The sequence below is a fragment of the Dissoconium aciculare genome, assembly GCF_010015565.1.
Source record: "Dissoconium aciculare CBS 342.82 unplaced genomic scaffold K489scaffold_3, whole genome shotgun sequence".
Classification (NCBI taxonomy): domain Eukaryota; kingdom Fungi; phylum Ascomycota; class Dothideomycetes; order Mycosphaerellales; family Dissoconiaceae; genus Dissoconium; species Dissoconium aciculare.
The window spans coordinates 822,384-845,302 of record NW_022984953.1 but is presented as its reverse complement, the minus strand read 5'-3'; the positions used below and the strand labels follow the sequence as shown (position 1 = coordinate 845,302).

At 52.7% G+C, this 22,919-nt stretch overlaps 6 protein-coding genes across 6 annotated transcripts; 4 read left to right on the top strand and 2 right to left on the bottom strand.

The window, feature by feature from the left end:
• Positions 1 to 2,868: 2,868 nt before the first annotated feature.
• K489DRAFT_313994 (glycoside hydrolase family 5 protein) lies at positions 2,869 to 4,261 on the top strand (the record flags this gene model as incomplete). Its single annotated transcript, XM_033600982.1, has 2 exons — positions 2,869 to 4,044; positions 4,154 to 4,261. The coding sequence occupies 2 exons, from the start codon at positions 2,869 to 2,871 to the stop codon at positions 4,259 to 4,261; spliced, it is 1,284 nt and encodes a 427-aa protein (XP_033462125.1).
• A 1,188-nt stretch (positions 4,262 to 5,449) lies between these two features.
• K489DRAFT_377625 (short-chain specific acyl-CoA dehydrogenase mitochondrial precursor) lies at positions 5,450 to 7,150 on the top strand. The gene is made up of 2 exons (XM_033604196.1): positions 5,450 to 5,579; positions 5,672 to 7,150. Exons 1-2 carry the CDS (start codon positions 5,476 to 5,478, stop codon positions 6,882 to 6,884), a joined length of 1,317 nt encoding a protein of 438 aa, XP_033462124.1. The 5' UTR covers positions 5,450 to 5,475; the 3' UTR covers positions 6,885 to 7,150.
• A 348-nt stretch (positions 7,151 to 7,498) lies between these two features.
• On the bottom strand, positions 7,499 to 8,379 carry K489DRAFT_377624 (tRNAHis guanylyltransferase). The gene is made up of 3 exons (XM_033604195.1): positions 8,028 to 8,379; positions 7,784 to 7,933; positions 7,499 to 7,726 (listed from the first exon to the last, which is right to left on the bottom strand). Exons 1-3 carry the CDS (start codon positions 8,300 to 8,302, stop codon positions 7,591 to 7,593), a joined length of 561 nt encoding a protein of 186 aa, XP_033462123.1. The 5' UTR covers positions 8,303 to 8,379; the 3' UTR covers positions 7,499 to 7,590.
• An 805-nt stretch (positions 8,380 to 9,184) lies between these two features.
• K489DRAFT_148579 (beta and beta-prime subunits of DNA dependent RNA-polymerase) lies at positions 9,185 to 14,530 on the bottom strand. The gene is made up of 3 exons (XM_033599205.1): positions 14,454 to 14,530; positions 9,458 to 14,379; positions 9,185 to 9,402 (listed from the first exon to the last, which is right to left on the bottom strand). The coding sequence occupies exons 2-3, from the start codon at positions 14,086 to 14,088 to the stop codon at positions 9,384 to 9,386; spliced, it is 4,650 nt and encodes a 1,549-aa protein (XP_033462122.1). The 5' UTR covers positions 14,089 to 14,379; positions 14,454 to 14,530; the 3' UTR covers positions 9,185 to 9,383.
• Positions 14,531 to 15,520: 990 nt separating this feature from the next.
• On the top strand, positions 15,521 to 17,484 carry K489DRAFT_148571 (COMPASS, Set1C complex protein). The gene has a single exon (XM_033599204.1). The coding sequence runs from the start codon at positions 15,859 to 15,861 to the stop codon at positions 17,296 to 17,298; it is 1,440 nt and encodes a 479-aa protein (XP_033462121.1). The 5' UTR covers positions 15,521 to 15,858; the 3' UTR covers positions 17,299 to 17,484.
• Positions 17,485 to 20,001: 2,517 nt separating this feature from the next.
• Positions 20,002 to 22,731, top strand: K489DRAFT_352251 (uncharacterized protein; the record flags this gene model as incomplete). Its single annotated transcript, XM_033602467.1, has 2 exons — positions 20,002 to 21,714; positions 21,997 to 22,731. The coding sequence occupies 2 exons, from the start codon at positions 20,002 to 20,004 to the stop codon at positions 22,729 to 22,731; spliced, it is 2,448 nt and encodes an 815-aa protein (XP_033462120.1).
• Between the last annotated feature and the right edge of the window lie 188 nt (positions 22,732 to 22,919).

Here is a 22,919-nt window from a genome sequence, read left to right as displayed (position 1 = left end):
GAAGATGATGTGATGCCACCGCACTCTCAACACCATCGTCATGTGATGATTGTATATAACGTGATAATCTACAGTCATGCCCTAGGTGGACGTAATTACCCATGCAGGACAAAATTATGCATACGAGTCTCCCAGACTTGGAACTTGGAAGGATGGGGATAGGGATGGGGATGATGTGAACGAATTTTAATTTCCAAAGGGTCTAGCCGAGACCGACCCACCACCAATCATACCCACCTGCACCACCATCATCAACCGGCTAACCCCGATGTTCCTGCAAGCCACAAGTGACAATCTCGCGGGAATTTTTGGCAATCACCTGCACCTGGCAGCCTCGGAACCACCAACAAAAAATGATGCGACGGAAGATTGGCTGATGGTCTCACCTCTCATATGATTATGAAAGATACATCATGAAGACCTTTATTTAGCACGCAGTTCTCATGTCTTTGCGCTGTTCACTCGTCTCGTATCTTCGACATACGTTCCTTTAAATCGTGATGCACGGTGTGTCGCGTTGTGTGGTTGTTATTATCATTACGATGATTATACGTGATCATCACCAGAAGGACGAGAGCACCGGACAGCTTCGTTGCGTTCTTTTGGCTGGCAAAACGGCAAACGACTAGCACACCGTATGTAGGGCGAAAACGCGCGCATGCATAGCCACACACACACGCAGACACACAAGTATTGTATTTACAGCATTCCATCGCACTCTTGGACCCATCTCCGCCCGCCCGCGCCTTGTCATTCCTCTCGGCCGCGGCCGCCGCCGACGCCGTACAGCTGCATCACCTGTCAGGAGGCTCGCAGGTGTTGGGCGTAGGAGGCGCAGAGGGAAGGCAGAGGTGGCAGTGAGTGGATCTGCGATACAAACCAATTCCAATATAACACAGCCGATGGGTGTGTTGGTTGTGCCGCCATGGTAGAAGGTGGACGGTTGGATCCGCCTCGGTCGGGGCCCTTTCTCCGGACGAATAGTAGACGGACACGATAAACTTCTCTTGAAAGACACGCTCCTCCACAAGCAAGATGGGAAGAAATGGCGGAAGTGCACACATGTTGTACACCATGCTTTTTGACCGCTACAACGGGAAACGACAGACTTCCCAGATTATCTTCTAGAAGCAAGAGTCATCGAGTATCTCTGCTGTCTCATCATCGTAAACTGGATGACGCCGATGATGATGAGACAGTCTCTCGTGGTAGATTTCAGGTTCCACGTTGTGGGTATGGTAGTGCAGTACAGCAGTATTTATTTCCCCGTTCTATACACCTCGGCACTCACTCGCCCGCACATGGCTGTCATCATCACAACAACCATCCAGTTCTGTAGGTGTGTCACCACAAATGATAGACCTGGGTAAAAAGATAAAACAGATGGTTGCGCTGCACAACATACATGTGATATAGATTCTGGTGGACGTGATCGGAGGAGTGCTCCTCTCCATTCGCTTCTAGTAGTAATAATCATAAGAGGATTCATTGTGTACTGTATGAGACTGGACGGTTGGGATGGTATCGGCGGCACGTATGTGTTCTACTGAAACGTGGGTACAAGAGGCTGATTCTCGCACTCCGTCTCGCTGTCTCTCCAACGCGTGTAATGATCATCCGCCATCCAACCTGCCCGCGACAGTCGTCTTCACTCATCCGTCTGCTCCACAATTGCAGACCACCTGTTCACTCTCCAGACCGGACATTTATTATTATTGAGCGGATTCGGAATAACTGCGACTTCCTTCTTCGGCCTCTTCGCAATCTTTCGAAACGTCTTTCTATCTCCATATAGGGCAGAAGCGGCACAGACGACTGGCTCATGGCCCAAAAACACAGAAGAAGGGATTGTCCACAGTGTGCTTAATGTTGTCTCTTCTTCTCCCCGGTGGTCGTCCGATCCCCGGTTCACACCACGAGACCGCACTACTGCAGGCCCTCAAAGTCAAACCAGACCGAGTTTGGTGGTGTGGTGTGTATACGTCTGTATGGATGGATGTGTGCGTATGCCGAAAGTGTACAGCATCACGCTGCATTGTGATCATACCTAATGAAAGATTCACTGTACGGCACACACGTCTTCAGATGTAGGTGAGGCGACAATTGGCTGACTGGTACTGCTACGTGACTTTCATCACAGAACCGTCCGAGGAAAAAAAGGAGGCACTTCTCGCTGTCCACCCACCACTTGCTTTCTTTCTCTAGGTACTTTCCTGCCCGTCGGCGGCGTCGTTCGCGCCTTGCAGATCCCTTCTCCTTCGACTCTAATCATTTCTCCTCTCTTGGGATTGATCGACCATCTCTCATTATTCGTTCTTTACCTTCCGTTTTAATCTTTCTTCGGGGGCCGAGCGCAGTCACCTCACTGCATCGTCACCATCATCCTCATCATTGCTGTACCGTGCGTGCCGTGGCCGCGTGCGCGAGAACACCGTCCTTTCCCTCCAAGGTTGTCTTTGCCAATTCTCACTTCCCCTCACCCGTCGTCCACGCGGAACTTCAGGCAAGACTTCCTGTCTCCACCTACTGTACATCATCGAAACCTCGACACTACCGTCCGTTGGCACCTCCCTCGGGCCTAGAGTGCAGCAAAGTATAGACCGGACTCTCTCTCTCTTTTACACACACATTCCCTTTTCGTCGCTTCTGACGCGAAGCAACTACGACTCACCACCATCTCGCCGGTGTCTATCCTTCTTCTTGTTTTATATATAGTTCCTCTTCTCGCCGCGCCTCCCACCCTTGACAGTGCCGGGGCAGAGGTCAACAGTCGACTCGTCTTCGGTTCCTCACATGTTGTAACAACACCATTTGACCAACTCGCATCTTCGCCTTTCGCCATTTCCAACACAGTTTCCTTTAATCAACATGCTTTTCAAGGCGTTGGCCGCACTCAGTGCCGGCCTGACCCTCGTCGCCGCAGGCGCGCAACCTAGCCAGCCTTCGAACTTCGTATGGGGCCAGACCAAGATCCGAGGTGTCAACATTGGTGGATGGTTGGTCCTCGAGCCGTGGATCACTCCCTCCATGTTCGAGCGATACGGTCCTGCCGACCAGAGCGGCATCATTGACGAGTACACCCTCGGTCAAAAGGTCGGTCAAAAGGTCGATGCACAGTCTGCGAAACAGGCGCTCCGGAGCCATTGGGATAGCTTCGTCGGTCTGGGCGACTTTCAAAAGATCGCCAACTCCGGCTTCAACGTCGTCCGCATCCCGATCGGTTATTGGGCCTATGCGAACGCCGGCACGCCCTACATTTCGGGCGCCGCGCCATACCTCGACAAGGCCATCGGCTGGGCACGACAGACCGGCCTCAAGGTCATCATCGACCTCCACGGTGCTCCCGGCTCGCAGAACGGCTTCGACAACTCTGGCCAGCGGGGCGGCATTCAATGGACCACGGGCAACACGATTCAGCAGACCCTCAACGTCCTCCAGTACATTCAAGCCAAGTATGGCGCCGCCTCATATGACGATGTCGTCATCGGTATTCAGCTGCTCAACGAGCCTGCGAGCTTCGACGACCGCGTGAAACTTGACACCGTCAAACAATTCTACCGCGATGGCTATGGCAACCAGCGCACTCACTCCCAGAACCGTGTCGTCGTCCTTCACGATGCCTTCAAGCCGCCGAGCACGTTCAACGGCTTCCTAACCCCGCAGGACAACAACGCTCAAAATGTCGCCATCGATCACCACGAGTACCAGGTCTTCAACAACGATCTCGTTGCTTTGAGCGCGGAACAGCACCAGAGGTTGGTCTGCCAGAATGCAGCTTCCTGGTCTGGGTCCGACAAATGGAGCTTCATTGGCGAGTGGTCCGCGGCCATCACCGATTGCGCCCCCTGGCTTAACGGCTACGGCATTTATAGTCGCTACGACGGATCATACTCCATCAACGGGGGTTCGAAGTTCGTAGGAACTTGCTCCGACAAGAACGACATCATGCAGTGGAACACAACACGAAAAGCGGACATTGGCAGATACATCGAGGCACAGCTGGACTACTTTGAGCGCTACTCTAATGGATGGATCTTCTGGAACGTAAGTCATCTGCTCCTAACACTCCCCATGTTCACCCCAACATATGTGCTTCTTTGCTGTTTCCTGGGACGGTCGCATGCATCTGCTGACACATCTCTCGAACTTATAGTTCAAGACTGAAGATGGTGTGGGCGAATGGGATGCTTTCGCGCTCATCGACGCGCAAATCTTCCCCCAGCCATTGACTGCGCGCAAATATGACCCGGTAACCTGCTAGAAAGCTCGAGAACTGAAGCGCGGCGCAGCGGCTCTCGGCAAATGACGCGTGAACCCTGGGCGCGCCCACTGAGGTCTCCTCTTGACGATCTGACGACTTCTACTCGACGCGCCACCTATCGTCAAAGTCTTTCTTTCCCACGATATACAAGGGAAGATCGACGTCGACGTTTCCAGTGCTGGTTTAGAGTTGCCACGACGCATCCGTCATGCGCAGGCGTCTCAGGTGTCTGAAATCACAGCAACGCGCTTACTTTATTTCTTCTTTGCCCACCAAAAAGAAAGGCTGGACGGGTGCCGGCTCTGAGTTGTTTCAGCCATCGGAATATTTTTGAGTTCCATATAGTCCCATGTAGCCTGCATATACCCAAAATGATCACGCTTTCTCTCAAATAATTGGGTAGTCACTCACTGCACCTGCTAATTCGCTATGCGCACAACGCACTGTAATGCTTCTTGTTCATAAATCGTGCTCGATGTCGTGTCAGCTTTACTTCGTCGAGCAGAAGATCGCGTGACGTTCATTCGTGATGAGACCTCGTCTCGATATCGCCGTGGTCAGTTCTGGTTCAGGCGTATCAACGTCGTCTTCAGTGGTCACATTTGTCGTGGAGATGGCATCTCTTGCACCAATCCACCAAAGCCTGTTGTTCGCCGAGATTGAACATGCCTTCCACAGTGCAGAATGTCTTCACGGCTACAGCCGTCGTCGCACTGGTGGACACCGACATTGCGGGCTGCACCGTTGAGGATTGATTTTGTCTACTGGAAACAATTGATGAGTCTGACGTGAATATATAGATTGGTCCAGTCGTTGTCAACATCATTGACCATCAACAAACGATGGAGCCAACCCCAACCCTAAACCATCGCGAAGTCGGAGGCTGAGATTGAGGCTCAAAATGGAATAGGTCATCGATGGAGGTCTACACCACTTTAGGGCTAGCGACGGCAATCCCGCTCGATCTCAGCCTCGAATACCCGAGCGTTGTACCACGAAAACAACCATTTGCTTTCATTGCAGAGTGACCTCGAGCGGCTAGTGTAGGATTTCGCCGCAGTTGCTTGAGCCCTTCTTCCTCTTCCGCAGCTGTTTCTGGTCTGGCGTCTGTTGCTGTCTCCAAAGAGCACCGAGGATTTGCCAAATTCAACACAACGATCCTCTTCCCAACTCCACTCATATCCTCTCGATTCGTGAATTGCAAGACCCTCGCCATGGCTTCCTTCGCCCGTGCCCTCAGGCCTGTTGCTCGTGCAGTGGCAGCTGCTCCCGCACGCACAGTCATCACTCCAGCCATTCGCAGCAACCGATCACAAGCGTGAGTTCACCCAACGAGTGGCGAGAAGCGTCGAGCATGGACGACACGATCGTGAAATCGTAAAGCGTTGAGCGTTCTGACGGCCTTGGTAGTGTGCGATGTCTCTCATCAACGCCCCGCGTCGCCAGCGACCTGTCCGGTCTCGAGACCCTGCCTATCTTCCACTTGAACGACACCGAGGCCGCCATGGCTGAGGCCGTTTCCAAATTCGCCAACGAGGAGATCTTGCCCAAGGTCCGAGACATGGACGAAAACGAGATGATGGACCCCTCCGTCATCGAGCAGTGCTTCGAGCAGGGTTTGATGGGTGTGGAGATTCCGGAGAAATACGGTGGTGCCGGCATGAACTTCACCAGCGCTATTGTCGGTATTGAGGAGCTCGCCAAGGTGGACCCCTCAGTCAGTGTGATGGTCGACGTTCACAACACCCTCGTCATCACTGGTCTGCTCAAGTGGGCGACTGAGGACATGAAGAAGGAGTGGCTGCCCAAGCTCGCCACCAACACCCTGGGTTGCTTCTGCTTGTCCGAGCCAGCATCCGGTTCCGATGCCTTCGCCATGAAGACCCGCGCCGAGAAGACCGCCGATGGATACAGAATCAATGGAAGCAAGATGTGGATCACAAACTCCTACGAGGCCGGTTTCTTCATCGTCTTCGCCAACCTCTACCCCGAGAAGGGCTACAAGGGCATCACTGCCTTCGTCTGCGGCAAGGACACCAAGGGTCTCAGCATCGCCAAGAAGGAGAAGAAGCTCGGAATTAAGGCATCGTCCACCTGTGTCCTCAACTTCGACGACATGGACCTGCCCGCCAGTGCGCTACTCGGCAAGGAGGGCGAGGGCTACAAGTACGCCATCCAGATCCTGAACGAGGGACGTATCGGTATTGCCTCGCAGATGACCGGTCTCGCCCTCGGCGCCTTCGCCAACGCTGCCAAGTATGTCTGGAACGACCGCAAGCAATTCGGCCAGCTCGTCGGTGAGTTCCAGGGCATGCAGCACCAGCTCGCTCAGGCCTGGACCGAGATCACCGCGGCCCGTGCCCTCGTCTACAACGCCGCTCGCAAGAAGGAGGCCGGTGAGGACTTTGTCATGGAGGCCGCCATGGCCAAGCTGTACGCCTCGCAGGTGGCAAACCGCGTCTCTGGCCAAGCCATTGAGTGGATGGGAGGTATGGGCTTCGTCCGGGAAGGTCTCGCGGAGAAGTACTGGCGTGACAGCAAGATTGGACAGATCTACGAGGGCACGAGCAACATTCAGCTCACGACCATCGCCAAGCTCCTCCAAAAGGAGTACACTGCGTAGATATGTGGACGTGGTTGGGTGTGAGAAAGGCGATGAATCATGTATAGGACTGTGACTTGTGATCGAGCCAGCGGGTGTTTGACAATTTCCCTTCTTTGTATTGCAGCGGCGGCGTTTGAGCGTCGTCACAGGACATAACTGAAATATGAAGAAACCTGATCTTGAGCCCAGCCAATTTTGAATTTTCACTGTGAATCATTGTTGAGCCTTCGTTCCCTGTCCCGCTCCACAGACCATGTGAATATTCTCGGGGCATACGTTTTGATACGCCCGATCTGCCCTCATTCTGCATCCTCGCCCTCGATCAACTCGATAGCTGCGCCTCGGGCATCTGCAGCGAGGATCCACGGCCTCTGCCGCCAAAATTCATCACCCACGAGGTCGACATGCTCGAGACATATGGTAGCTTTGAGTTTCCTCTTCCTCTCCTTTTCACGCTGAGATTTGCTCCGCGGGTTCGGTAAAGTTTTGGGCGGTTTCTGGTGGAAATTTCCACCCTCTAACTCGGTGGGCCCGCTCTCGTCGTTACTGCTGTAGTCTCGGTAGATGACGGTGCCTTTGCGAAATACGGCGGGTTCGTCGTTGTAATTGATCTGGAAACATTGGAAGAGGATCTCGTTCTTGTCACTGGCTAGGGTGCCTTTGAGCTCGAGCTCGGCGGCGGTGTTGGTCATGCTGCCTCGCTGGACCTATCTCATTCTCATGATCAGCGCAATGTCTCTTTCTTCACAAGTTGGGCCGCCAGTATCGAAGCTTGTGTCGTCGGACATACCATGTTCCAGAAAGTCGTGTTGTAGAGGTTGTTGATGTGACAATCTGCTTGTCGCCAGCTCAGGTAATCCCTGTTGGAAGCCATTCAACATCATTGGTCATCGAAGATGTTGGGTACTGCATTATACCTCAGAATCTTCCTCTTAGGATACGCGACACATCTTCCATCAAAAGTCGGAAATGGTCTTCCGAGTTCTTGATCGGGGAAATATGTGTTCCATTGCATGCAATATTCCGCAGTGAATTGAGTAGCTACGCTTGTCGCTAATTTGGCCGACCTGAAATCATAATCAATTGTGAGAGCGATTCAGGAGAACGAGTGACCGGGATGACTTTATGCGATGTGCTGTTCAAGTTCCGGGCAAGACTGACCTTCGCTCCCATAAATCCGTCTCCTCGCCAAACACGAAGCTATATTCATCACTCTGCCCATACGCGATGACAATATCCACGAAACTCCTGACGACCTCCGCCGCAGCGGCGTTCATCAAGTTCAAGGCGCGGATATCATTAGGTTTCTCGAAATTGCATCGCGCGGAAAACTTGGAGAAGCCGCGTCCATCGATGCGGACGACTATGAAATTTGACGGAGGGATGATGTCGGCTTGCTCGAAATTGCGGACATAAGCAAAGCTTGTGTTGGCCATGGTTTCTTGATGACTTGCAGCAGCAGCAGCAGACGACGCGCGGGGGATTATATCGCGATGCAACGATGAAGTCGCGCAAGGCAACTGTGGTCAATTCACGGTCTACCTCGCGCCCGTTTCATTAATGATTACTCGATCACAAGTGGCGCGCGCCATGTTCTAGGTCCATGACAAGTACGATATTCCCGGTTTTTTGTTTAGACTTCCAGATTAGCTTCAGTGGCTTCTGATAGTCCTGTCGCGCTAAATCGCATCGTGAACCACGAAATGTCGACTTTGGCAGTATCTGTTCACAGAGGGCCCGGGGGTGTATGGAGTCACTTGGCAAGGAATCTGACCATTGTATGTCCTTTTGAATTATTTATAGATATTGTTGTTTTTGCTACGGCGTCAAGCACGATCGAAAATCAGCGTCGCTATTGCGCTTCCACTTCCCTCCGGATCGTGTCTTGTGCCAGGTGGATTGATGACCTCCTGCATTTGGGAGACAAAGTTGCATTGCTCAAAGAGGAAGGAATCATGGCATTGAAATGAGCATGTCCTGTGGTTGTTCTGCCACCCTGCCTCAACACATAGGCCCGCTCACAAAACGATTGTCTTGCTGCAATCTGGGACGACTCCCACTGTCCTGTTCCTCGGTCTTTTCCGGTCGTCACAAAGGAGGCTCTGCTCGCACCTCCCATCTCCCCTTTCTCCGCAGCTGGCCCAAACTCAAGGAAATCTCTTTTTTTTTGAAACGATAATTCGCATCATTGAAGTGCCCACACGCTGGACCTTCGAGCGAAGAAAAATTAGCACAAGAACACCATCCCAAGATCAGCCGATCGAGCGACTCAAAAACGCCCACCAATTTTTTTCTTGTTGTACAAATAAATGATCGTCACGCCGGTCGAGCCCTCCTTTTGACGTTCGCTCAACAAAGAGGACATCGCAATGATATCAAGACCCGGTCGATCGGAAAAGGAAATAAAGCGAATTCAACCTCGTTACTGGTGCAGCAGATGGTCATTCTATAATAGTGATGGGAAGAAGCAAATTGCAGCCGAAAAAGCAAGGTCGCAATAAAAATCAGACATGTCTCCTAATTGTTCGTCGGCGAGCTGGGTGAGAGAATCAGCAGAGGTACAGGAAAGCATGAGCTCTAGTATAACTTACGTTGGGGAGTACTTCGGGCTGGTTGGGCTGTACTGAGGACTCGTTGGGCTCTGTCGAGCAGCCGGAGAAGTTGGAGAGTATGCACCATTTTGGGCGGGGCTGGTCGGGCTGTACACGGGGGATGTCGGGCTGTAGCTGGGCGAAGTTGGGGAATTGCTAGCACCTGCACCACCATACTTGGGACTGGTTGGTGAGTATGCTGGCGAGGTTGGAGAGTATTGCGGCGAGGTTGGGCTGTACTGTGGCGAAGTGGGCGAGTACTTCGGAGACGTGTTGCCAATGCCACCGGGCGAGGTAGGACTGTAGTTCGGCGATGTCGGGGAATAAGACGGCGAGGTGGGCGAGTACGAAGGCGACGTTGGGCTGTATGAAGGCGAGGTGGGGGAGACCTTGTTGCCGCCACTGTATGCCGGCGAGGTGGGCGAGTATGTAGGAGACGTTGGTGTGTACGCGGGGCTGGCAGGCGAGAAGCGAGGAGAAGTGATCTCGTAGCTTGGACTGGTGAGACCTTGACCAGGAGACGTCGGCGAGTACCCGGCGTAGCTCGGCGAAGTCGGCGAATATCCTCCGGCATTGTAGCCTGGTGAGGCAGGAGACATACCGCTGAAAGGACTGGTGGGCGCATATCCCGGGCTCATGCCACCCGAGTATGGGCTGAGACCGCCGCCAGCAAAACCACCGCCATACGTGGTGAGACCTCCGCTTTCTTCCTGACCAGCAGATATGATAGGCGAGAAGCTGGCACCATAGTCAGGGCCCGCGTAGCCGCCGTCTGACAAAGGTGATCCCATGTCGTAAGGTGTCATACCACCTTCTGTCATCGGCGAGGCTGCACCCATGGCAGCCATTCCGCCCATAGGACGGTGATTGGCGACCACGTTCTTGAGCATTTCGCTGTCCAAGAAGCAATCGAATTCACCAGTACCGCTGGGTGCCAATTGGCCCAGGATGATGTTCTCTGAAACACCTCTGCAGTCGTCCAATTCACCCGACGAGGCAGCGTCGAACAGAATCTCGACAGTCTCTTCGAAAGAACAACGCATGAGAGCACCGGTGTCGGCGCGATTGATACCGTGTCTGGTGACGGCCATCAACTCGCCTCGGGCGCACATGACGTCACACAGGATAGCCATGTGTCGATGATTGACATAACTACCATCGTTCGTCAACACATCCTTCATTTCCTTCATCAGCGAGGCGCGGACTGCTTCGATGCCGAACACCTTCATAGTGGATTGGAAGTGATTGCAAGTGGTTCTGTAAGGGTCCACTCCCTCGACTGCAAGTACGTCGCGCAGGTTCACACCCATGGTGTCGAGGAACCATTCGTTGCCACCCTCTTTCGACTTGACAAGAGATCCGTCCGGCTTCTCCTGAAGCATGGCATCACTGGAGACGAAGCATCGCTTGACATCCTTGACACCACGCAAGATGGTCGTGTCAAGCATGTGACCTTCCAGATCTCGAAGTGTTTTGTCCTGCTCGTCATTCTCGGGCGATTTGTTGTCAGTGACGACGCGGACACGGATGACGGATTCATCGGCATTGTCATCAGAGAAGATGATAGCAACGTCGTTGCCGAACGTGTCTTTCATCTTGCGAGCAACGTCGGTCACAGTCAGACCCTTATCGAGCAGCTGGCGACGGCCAAGAACGTAGCGTAGCAGCCATTTGCTTTGACGGTCAACCGGGTCTCCACCATCGTCGCCCAGGATGTAGAACGACTCAACCATGTCCTTATCGGACTCGATAACCGTTCCTTGAATGTCCGGGTCGTAATAGATTTCGGCCTTCTCGGTAACGCTCCGCAGTGTGGTGTGTTCGACCTTTGAACGCAGCTCCTTGCAACTAGCTTGGCTGAGACGGTTCTCGGGCAATTGATACACACGCATATTGGGTGTCTTGAGGTTTTCTGCAACATTCAGAATTTCCTTCAGGCGAGGCACACCCTTCGTTGTCGTATTGGCAGTCACACCAGCCAAATGGAAGGTGTTGAGTGTCATCTGTGTGGCGGGTTCACCAATCGACTGTGCAGCCAACACCCCCACCATTTCGCCAGGGCTCACAAGACCACGCAGGAAACGATTCTCCACGTCGCCAAGAATGTTGTCAAGCGCAAGTTTGTTAAGCTTGTCCTCCTTGACCAGACGCTTGAAAGCAAACCGCGACCGGTACATTGCTTTGCAGAGCAAGGTTGCGTTGAGGTCAGCTTCCTTTGAAAGTTCGTCTTCACCACGGATGATCTTCAGCCGGTCGAGAAGAGCTCTGACCTTGGGAATGGTGTCACGCGGGTCCAGATCACTTTTGCTGGTCTCCTTGATCTTGAAGGTGTCCTTGGCATTCTGAATGATGCGGTCCACATTCAGCGGGAGGTAACGCTGCTCGCTTGGGTCGTCCAGCCCTTGTCTAATCTTATCACGGTCGTTCTTGATTGCATCGTATTCTTCGTCAAACAGCTGCTGGATCTCGACATCACCACGCAATTCCGACGCAATCTCAAGCACATTCGAGGACAAGGTCTCGTCTTTTGTTTGCGGGTTGATGACATCAATCTTGTATCGGCGGTCGAACTTTTCGTGAGATGCACTGATGATCTGCAGGAATTGACTTTCGATGATCATGGGGTCGAGGCCGTCTTCACCGTATGTGAATTGAACAATGTCACCGAGCGAGTTGCGCACAGTGCCGTCGTACTTGATCATAACCTCTTCCAAAGCCTTGACCAGACGACGTTGAATGTATCCAGTCTCAGCAGTCTTGACAGCGGTATCGATGAGACCTTCACGACCACCCATGGCGTGGAAGAAGAATTCCTGGGGCGTAAGACCACGCAGGTAAGAGTTCTCTACGAAACCTCTCGAGGCGGGTCCAAAGTCATCCTTGGGGAAGTGAGGTGTCACACGCCAGCTGAATCCGAAAGGCAGACGCTTTCCTTCAAGCGATTGCTGTCCAACAGCAGCTGTCATTTGAGAGACGTTGGTCGTCGAACCTTTCGAACCGGACTTGACCATGGTTCCAACATTGTTGCAGTCTTTCATGCCGTTGTAAGCTGCGTCTCCGGCGTTGTTTCGTGCGTTATCCAAGGCAGCCTTAGTCTTAGACTCGAAAGTTTCACGAATGGTCATACCGGGCAACTGCTCAAGCTCCTCGATACGCACTTCATTCATGTACCCATCCACGATAGCCTTCTGCTTGATGATCTCATTCTCAATCTGCTCCGTGACCACTGCATCAGGGATAGTATCACCGATGCCGACACTGAAGCTATTGTGAAGGAGCCAGTAGCAGACAATGCGCTGCGCTGCGTTGAAGAATTCGACCGTGGCTTCGTGTCCTCTGTCATTGAAGATCAAGTGGACGACACCTCCACCAGAGGCTCCAACAACGCTCTTGGTGAACTGACCCCAAATGACCTCTCCGTTTTGGACGAGAATTTCTTTCTTGCCTTCCTTCAAGGGCATGTCATCCTTTGCAGCTCGCATGATGTTCAGCCCGGTCGGCATAGCGAGCGAAATGATCTGCTTGCCAGTCCAGCGAGGGCTTGGCTTGATGATCGCAGGTGGTGGTACAACACCGTCCCAGTTGGGAACCCACATCATGAGGTTCATAACGTGCTCGTAGTCCATCATGACATCGCGCTTTGTCATCATGTAAATACCAGCCATGGTGTCCTGAACGATGCCCATGAGCGGACCGTTCTTCTGCGGCGAGACAATGTTCAATGGTACAGCGCAGAGGTTGGCCACCTCGGCTCTGGTTTCGTGACTTTGCGGGACGTGCAAATTCATCTCGTCGCCGTCGAAATCAGCGTTGTACGGGGATGTGACGGAGAGATTGAGACGGAAAGTTGAGTACGGCATGACCTTGACGCGATGTCCCATCATAGATTCTTTATGCAGCGAAGGTTGACGGTTGAAAATGATATAGTCGTCGTCGACAATGTGTCGTTCCACAATCCAGCCGGGTTGGAGTTGAATAGCACTGGCTTGCTTGTGGTAGCGCAGATCGATACGAGAACCGTCGTCGCGAATGACGAACTTCGCACCAGGGTGCTCAAGCGGACCATTACGGACAAGTCCTTGGAGCTTGCGAATGTTGTACAGAGTCACCTTCTCGGGGAATGTCAGAATTCGCGCAGTAGACCGGGGCACGCCGACCTGGTCCAAATCTAGATTCGGGTCGCCGGTGATGACCGTTCGTGCAGAAAAGTCTACGCGCTTGCCCATCAAATTACCTCTAAGACGGCCTTCCTTGGACTTCAGGCGAGCACGGATAGCTTTGACAGGTCGACCGGACTTTTGTTGAGCCTGCGGTAGACCAGCGATGTTGTTGTCCATATAAGTGGCGACGTGGTATTGTAAGAGGCCAATGAACTCGTCAACCACGTGCTGGGGGGAGCCTTCCATTTCGCAACGTCGCACGTTCGCATTAGCGCGGATGATATCTGCGAGTTTGTATGTAAGATCGTCTTCAGATCGCATGCCGTTGCCACTGTCAACACTCGGGCGAACAGCTGGGGGCGGAACCGGCATGACAGTCATGATCATCCACTCCGGTCGGGCGTAATCTGTGTTCAGTCCAAGACGGAATAGGTCCTCCTCGGAGATGTTCTGGAACACATTAAGTGCCATCTGAGGCGTGATCGCACGCTTTTCATTGCCGCCAGACTCGCCGTCTTCGTTCTTGGGCAGTTGCCAGGTACCTATGAGTTTCAAAGGCTCCTTGCGAATCGTGGGTTGAATGTTGCCACAACCTCCGTGCTTCTTAGTCGGAGGCTTCTTGGGATCGTCTCCGAAGACACCGTTGTCCTCCTCTGTGGTGTCTGCAGCGCAATCGGTCTTGGGCTTGCAGATCCGAGTGACGGCTTCGAAACGACGCTTTGGGTCACGAAGGCGAATAGCTTGGGCGAAGGCGGGATTGCTCTGCAGTAGTCGATGAGTATACGCTCCGTTCAATGAAGACTCATCAGTTGATTGAGAACGCTGTGATGACTTACCTCGTCGTCTAACAGCTTGCCGCAATTGTGGCAGACCGACTCGAGGATCTTCTTGATCTTGGTGAGAAATCCTTTGCACGCAAGGTTAGTTTTAAAAATTGTAGAGAACGTGTACCCAGAAGTATGGCATACCACCGTGGTAAACCGGCACAGCCAACTCGATATGTCCGAAATGACCAGGGCACTCCTGCTGGCTTTCGCCACAGGTGCCGCAAGCAAGATTACGATCTATTGTTCCCAGCTTCGGATCGAGCAGTCCTCGTTCTCGAGGTCGGTGCTTCTGTTCGTCCATGGTATCCGCGTATTCACAGTGCACAACGCTCATTTTTTTGATCTCATCAGGCGAGAAGAGACCAAACTGGATCTCCTGCACCGTCTTGAGCGGCGCCTCAGAGTGAGGAAAAGTTGCCATATTTGCGGTATTCCTTTTTCGTCGGCTGGATGCCTCAACGTGATACTTGCCACCGCCTGTACTTTAACGTGCGATATGACCTCCGAGTGTGCGCCTTTCGAACTTCAAGTGTGTCTTCACACGCAAAATCTCCGACTCTTCTTGTCACGTTCCAAGCCGCCACCTCGTCCCCTTGCACGCACACCGCGCGATCACGCGAAAAAACCGCCCTGATCCCTCGAACCCTGCCTGTGCTTTCTTCGTCGACTGTCGCAATGAGGGTGCAATGTCGGGGTCGATGCGCGTTGATGAGATGCCTGCGCGTGGTGCGCTCGTAGTAATATGGCGCGACGCCTGGCACACGCGCGCTTTTTGAAAAACCCAGAACAGACCCGCTGATTACTGAGAACGCGTCACAAACTTCGCATGCGTCTTCGAGTCGACGACCGTATCCTCGCGCTGATGCGGGCGTGTGTCGAGGAGATGACGGATGTTGATGCGAGAGGATGGTGAAAATCAGCCTACAGCGACTCAGGATGAGGCTGGCCTGATGAGACCGATGATTGTATGTGACGGGGAGCCAAGGCGACGACTTCCGTTTTGCACGGACCATCAGCTTTGATTCACAGCGGGCCGCAGCCTTCCTAATTTATCACCACCACTACTGTAGGGATATTATTATTGAGACTGTACCTTTCCAGACCTATCTACAACTTCTGTAGCATTACACATGCTGCGTGCCAGATTTGCGTGACAGGTTCTTCACGATCCGGCCGCGCGCATGAGACGCGTTCACAAAGTTTTATAAAAATGCATTGTGACTACTGACGATAGGACGACGAACATCGATATCGTATCGAGCCTGCCAGCAGCAGCGCACTGCCTTGAGGTACAGCGCCAGTCGTCTTCACATGCCGGCCAAGCCAATGATGCACACCTGTTTCATGCTCATGCTTGAATACTCACCAGAGATCAAGTGAATGTTCGTTGGACGAGCCCTTGTCACGCCACATCATGAATTTACCTCTTGCCGATCCGGTGCTACTCGCCCAGGACATTCCTGAAACGCTCGTTGCCCGGCTGAGATCGTCGGGCCAGGCAGTCTGCATTCGTTTCTCTCACCGGGGAGATCTTTTGGCTTCAGGCACGGCCAAGGGTACCATCACCATCTTCGATCTCGAGACTACAGGCGTTGCGCGCAAACTCAATGGACACACGCCGGGACGAACAGTGCAATCACTGTCGTGGGATCGCTCAGGGCGGTATCTGCTCAGCAGCAGTGTAGATTGGCGGGTCATATTGTGGGACTTGCAAGATGGTAGTCGTGTGTGGACAGCAAATCTAGGCGCACCAGTCTATATAGCCGAGCTACATCCTGCCAACCATAATATCTGCGTGGCGGCACTGTACGAGTACCGGCCGGTGCTGGCAAACTTCGAGGAAAAGAAGACGATCAAACAGATCGCCCTCCCAAATCTGCCTAAAAGAGCGCCTCATGAAGTACAGGAAGGCACTGAGAAAGCTGATGCCAAACACTTCACCACCGTCGCGGCCTTTACCCCTGCTGGAACACATGTCATCACCGGTACCACCAAAGGGTGGCTTAATCTCATTGATGCTAAGACCCAGACCACTGTGTACAGCATGCGGCTCTGCAGCAAGCCCATCCTCTTGATCCGTCTCAGCAGTTCGGGTCGAGACCTTCTCGTGAATGCTTCTGATACCATAATTCGTACCATCAAGCTTCCTGATCTTGCAGATCCCAAGCTACAGCCCGATAGCATTCGTCTCGAGGTGGAGCATAAATTTCAAGACGTCGTAAACCGCCTGTCGTGGAACCATGTCGCTTTCAGCAGCAATGCTGACTACGTGATGGCCTCGACGCTCATGAACCACGATATATACATCTGGGAACGGGGCCATGGCTCCTTGGTCAGGATCCTGGAGGGTCCTCGAGAAGAGCTGGGGGCGGTCGAATGGCATCCAACGAGACCGTTTGTGGCTGCCACGGGTGTAGAGAGCGGCAAGATTCATCTGTGGTCTATCATTACTCCTCAAAGATGGTCTGCTCTAGCGCCGGATTTCGCAGAAGTGGAGGAGAACGTGGAATACATTGAAAAAGAGGATGAGTTCGACATTCACGACATTTCGGAGATACAGAAACGGCGGCTCGATCAAGAGGACGAGGATGTGGATGTTCTAGCGGTGGATCCCGAACAATTGGAACGTGAGGGACGCCTGCATGAAGGCGGCGAAGAGTTCCGGATGCCAGTGTTGCTCGATATCAACGATTCGGACAGCGAGGATGAAATGATTGCTATCGGCGCAGGCCAATTCCGCCGGAAGAGCACCGCACAAGCCGAGGACATGGAACTCGGCGAAGTTGACGGAGATGCTGGCGGCGACTCGTCTGACGATACGGAAGTCAGAGGTACCAAACGACGACGCGAATGAAGATCACTATCACGCTGTCTCGATAAGTTGATATTCGGCTTGGCATGCTCCGGTGTATCGGCTACCACAGGCTTGTGACGGATATCTTCTACCATGTTCCATACACAGGATCGCCGCCGGTGCCGTTGGAATGTCCATCATACATTATCCGGTGGGGCCAGTTCAAGGAGTCCTGCGAAAATACTTGATATGCTGTACTCCCGGCCAAGGATGCACTTTGCTGCACAGCACAGGCACAGTAAGCTGTACATACCGATGGTTTTGCCGAGCGTCAAGTCACTAGATCATATGTATGTGTATATATACGTATTTTGCTCCGTTGGATATTCGGGCGCCACGTCATCCAGCCAGCCAGCCAGCCAGTCAGCCAGTCAGCCCTGCCGGCCCTGGAGGTGAGGAGGCGCTCGCGTCAAGACCGGTCGAATCACCACGACACATTTTTTTCCCGCACCGGTGAGCCTCGTGTTCTGCGGTCGGCCACGGTACCTTTTATCTTCCACCTGCATGTATGTAAGGTTATTGTTATTCGTCGAAGGCGCCCTACAACAATGAGGTATTTCCAAAGATGATGTGCGAATGACTGTCTGCCTTTTCCTATCCTATGCCCGTCCGCCCACGGAGTAACAGTAAATTCAAAATCTGACTCATCAGAAACTCTATCATCATCCATGGATAGTGTGATGAGACTCATAATTGATAATTTAATATCATCTCATGATTTGCTACCTAGGCGGCATTGCGGTAGTGGCGAAAAAAGCGCGTGTCTTTCGCTTCCCGCCAGGCTGCAAATGTCTCTTTGCACGCTACATAAAAGAGGCGCGTGCGCGTGTTCGACTTTCTTGTTCGTGAGGCATCGACGGTCTCCGCTATACTGGATACTGCCCAGGTGTATAATAGTCATTGTACTGTACCGCAGGTGGACTTTATAGTGCAGTGCCAGTCATTATGATTCATGTGATTGCCCGCGACGACAACGACGTCTACCACCACCGCCACTTGCCCGCCGACTGCGTAGTAGAGGCTTCAAATTTCGACATCATCCTGCTGGAGGCTTCGTTGTCGTAGATATTTCAAACCTCATCGAGCCCATATTCAAGTCGGAGATCATCGTCGTATCGTCTCGAACGAAGCGCATCGCATGGAGCGCTGATGATAATACTGTCTGTACACAGCCTCATCGAGAACACGATTGGGCGTGCATGACTGCGCCGCGCGCTGCAAGCCAAATAGAAGTGCCCGTTCACTTCACCTGCACACTTGCAGAATCAGCAACACACCTGCCTGTGTAGACTAAGCTCACATTCCTTTCGCCTGCACTCATCCGTGTGTCGCACACAGGCACGCACGCACGCACGGTGCCGCCCGCCACGACAACTACTGATTTACATGTACCTACTTCCATCGCAACATTAAAGGTGGTGCAAGGCCCGCTTTCTGTCCACCATGGCGACACTCACAGCGGATTCAACCATGGAGGAGATCGAGGATGAACTCGCCTTTACTGGCGTGTTGATTGAGAGTTTGGACCTTTATTCGGATGATTATGATGCAAAGCGACGCGAGCTCGAGAAGACGAAGGAGCATCTTACCAACTTGCTGCAGCAACGTAGCTTCGATGACCCTCTCTCGGTACAGAACTTCTTTCCGCAGCCTGGTGGTTATGTGGACCACGAGGTACCATCGTGGAAAGCACAGCTTGACACTCGGCCGACCTACGACGGAAGCGATTTCGAACCAACGCAGGACCAACATCTTTTTCATGACTCTGCACAACCAGTCGTGGATTCTTGGACTTGGACGGCCGGGCCATCGACGACGCCTAATTCTGGGAACAACAAGCGTCCTCGCCCTGAATCCTCGTATCCTGATTTCACCCAACACCCATTCAAACGAGGGACGCCAGACTTCAGCGGTGCGAGCCAGTCAAAATCGCCCCATTCCACGGTAAATCAGATCGGGGCCACCTCGGATGTGATGCAAAAGATCCTTGATCGTCAACTGAGAGCGGAAGCAGACCTGAAGCAGAGGCGAGAGGCCCACGAACGGGATGCAGCGTTTGCCCAACAGCTTTCCTCGCAAAACGCTCAATTCGGGTCCAGCTCAGTCGCTTCCTCGTCACGACCGGCGAGTAGTGTCTTTCAAACCACATTGAGCCACAATGGTGGTCTACAGCGTCTTCCGCCCCCTCAGCCGCCTGCACCCGTGAAAAACATCTCTTCAAATATGTATCCCGCTCTATCGAGTGCAAACTGGTCAAATTCTCCATACAACGGAGGATCATCCGCATCTGGTGCGCGAGCATCGCAGATGTCGCCGAATGTTTCTTCTTCAATGAACAGGATGAAGCTGGAACCACAAAGACATTCGTATCAGCTCCCTGAACGTCACAAGCAGCAAAATTCTGCTGAGCCTGGCATAGTCGATCTCACCAATAGTGATGATGAAGCTCCACCATCCAGGCTCGCTCATGAACCTGCTCGTACATTACCCTGGGAAGGGGTATTCTCTGACAACTTAGATTTCAAACCTGCCTCGCAAATGCCTGGAGCTTTCCCGTCAAGCTCGTCAGTCTACCCTTCACGACCACAGACGAATGGAATGTCTCGGAATACAGTGCCTACTTACTCTTGGGGTCAGACACCGTACCAAACCGAATCTCAACAATTGCGCAGCCTGATCGCTGGATCATTCTCGAATCCATACATGTTTGACGAAGACGACGAAGACTACGATGATGACGACGACGATATCGTGTATGGTGGCTCACGCCCGCTGGCTGCATTTGGTGGTTACCTCGACAATGAGGACCTCTATCGAAGCCGATACGATGCCTTTGCTGCTTATGATCCTACGAAGACTCGCGAGGAGATTCAGCAATTGCTGGAAAACATTCGGCCTGATGAGGAAATGCCCGCACATCTTAGGGTCAAAACTCCGGAGGCTATGACTGTGACTCTGCACAAATATCAAGAATTGGGTCTCACGTGGCTACAAAATTGTGAAACGGGCACGAACAAGGGCGGAATCCTTGCAGACGACATGGGTCTAGGGAAAACAATTCAGATGCTCTCCCTGATCGTGACGCACAGATCGGAAGATCCCCAGTGCAAAACCACACTTATTGTCGCGCCGGTCGCACTCATGCGCCAGTGGAAAGACGAGATTGCGCAAAAAGTCAAAGGCGGCCGTCACGCGCTCAGCACCTTCATCCACCACGGCGCCAAGAAGGCAAAGGACTTTTACGAATTCCGTAGGTACGATGTTGTACTCACGACCTTTGGCAGTCTCGCGTCGGAATTGAAGAGAAAAGAAAAGTTTAGTCTGAGAAAGAAGAACGACCCAGACGCCCGTCCGAATGCATCGGAAAAGTGTGTGCTCCTCGACGAGCAATCCAAGTGGTATCGTGTGATTCTCGATGAGGCACAATGCATCAAGAACCGCTCTACCCAAACGGCAAAGGGTGCTTGCATGCTCAATTCGACATATCGATTCTGCATGACAGGTACACCGATGATGAATAGCGTGGAAGAACTTTTTTCTCTCGTTCATTTCCTGCGAATCAAGCCGTACTGCCAATGGGAGAAGTTCCGGATGGACTTTACCCAGCCTCTGAAGTCGAGCAACGAGTATGCAAAGGACAAAGCGATGAAGATGCTGCAAACACTGTGCAAGGCTTTGATGCTGCGACGTACAAAGAAGAGCACGTTCGAAGGCAAACCAATCCTGATTCTGCCAGAGAGGTCGACCGAAATGGACCACCCTGAATTCAGCGAGGACGAAAAGAACTTTTATGACGCATTAGAGAATTCCACCCAACTTCAATTCAACAAATATCTGCGACGCGGCACAGTGGGTTCGAACTACTCTGCCGTGCTTGTGTTGTTGCTTCGTCTACGCCAGGCCTGCTGTCATCCTCATCTTATCAAAGATTTCGGCATCTCCGCCGCAGCCGATCTGACGCCCGACCAGATGCTTGAATTTGCAAGAATGTTAGACTTCAATGTCGTCGAACGAATCAAAGAAACCAAGGGCGAGTTTGAATGCCCAGTGTGCTACGACGTTACCACAAATCCAGCAATATTCTTTCCCTGCGGACATGACGCATGCTCCGAGTGCTTCGCTAAGATCGCTGATCCTGCTAACGCGATTCAGAATGGCGACGAAGGAGGTGGCGCAAAATGCCCTCAATGCCGTGGGCCTATTGATACCAAAAAGTTGACAGATTTTGCAAGCTTCAAACGAGTCCACATGCGGGATCTGATGACCGAGGCCGAGTTGGAGGCTGAGGGCGCTACCGCTGGCGGTAGCGACCAGGACTCCGACTCCGACACCGACGATTCTGATGATGAGAGTGGGGATGGGTCGGATGACGACGAAATCGACAGCCTAGATGGATTCGTTGTCGACGACGATGCGGTTGATGAGGAAGAGGCCGGCAGCAAACGACAAACAAAGCTCAAGTTTGAGCGCAAAGCCGTTGCTGCAAATACTGATGATAATGACGATGACGATGACGATACAGATGACGACCTGGAAAGACCTAGCAGAGGATCTGGTAATGCCCATGACAACCTCAAGAGTGAAAGCGGTCCTTCTCTGGTCAAACAGGAGACGTCACTTGAAGAAGCGGACGGCATGATCGTTGAGCCCGCAGATGATGGAATTGCGTCTTCTGGCAGGGGCAAGGGCAAGGGAAAGGAGAGGGTGAAAGATAATGGCAAAGGAAAGGTAAAGAAGGAAAGCAAGGATAAAAAGAAGAAGAAAAAGACCAAGCCCACCATGACGTTAGCGGAGCTGAAGAAGCTCGCGAGCCGCAACGTAAAGGCACGAAAGGCATATCTCCGCCGTCTCCGCAAAGACTACGTCGGCTCCGCCAAGATTGACAAGACCATGGAACTCCTCGAGTCCATCATGGCCGACCCGGAAGGCGAGAAGATTTTGATCTTCAGCCAATGGACATCCCTCCTGGATCTGCTGGAGATTCCCATCGACGATAAGGGATTCGGCTACCGACGCTACGACGGCAGCATGTCCGCCAAGATGCGCGAGGATGCTGTGGATGACTTCAAGAACTCATCTAAGGATGTGCGCATCATGCTCATCAGTCTCAAAGCAGGTAACGCTGGCCTGAACCTCAACATGGCCTCGCAGGTCATCATCCTCGACCCGTTCTGGAATCCTTACATCGAGGAGCAAGCCATCGACCGAGCCCATCGTATTGGACAAGTTCGCCCCGTCAAAGTGCACCGTGTACTCATCCCCGGCACCGTCGAGGATCGCATCATCGAACTTCAGGAGAAGAAACGTGCTCTGATCAGCCAGGCGCTTGACGAGAAGCAGGCCTCGGCTCTCGCACGACTTGGTGTGCAGGAGCTGGCGTATCTGTTTGGTGTCACTTCGAATCCCAACCAGGCGGTGCCCGGTGGAAGATGATGAGCTGCCGGACGCTCTACCGCTGCTCGGCCGATCAACATCGCACCGAGGGCCGCTAAGCTCACCCACTTGGAGTATGTCGTGCATTGCAGCTTCTAACATTCATGCATGACATTCCGAATGCTCGAAAATTAGAGCTCCACCATTACTTATTATTTTTCTTGGCGTGGTTTTCTTTTCTGTGCGCG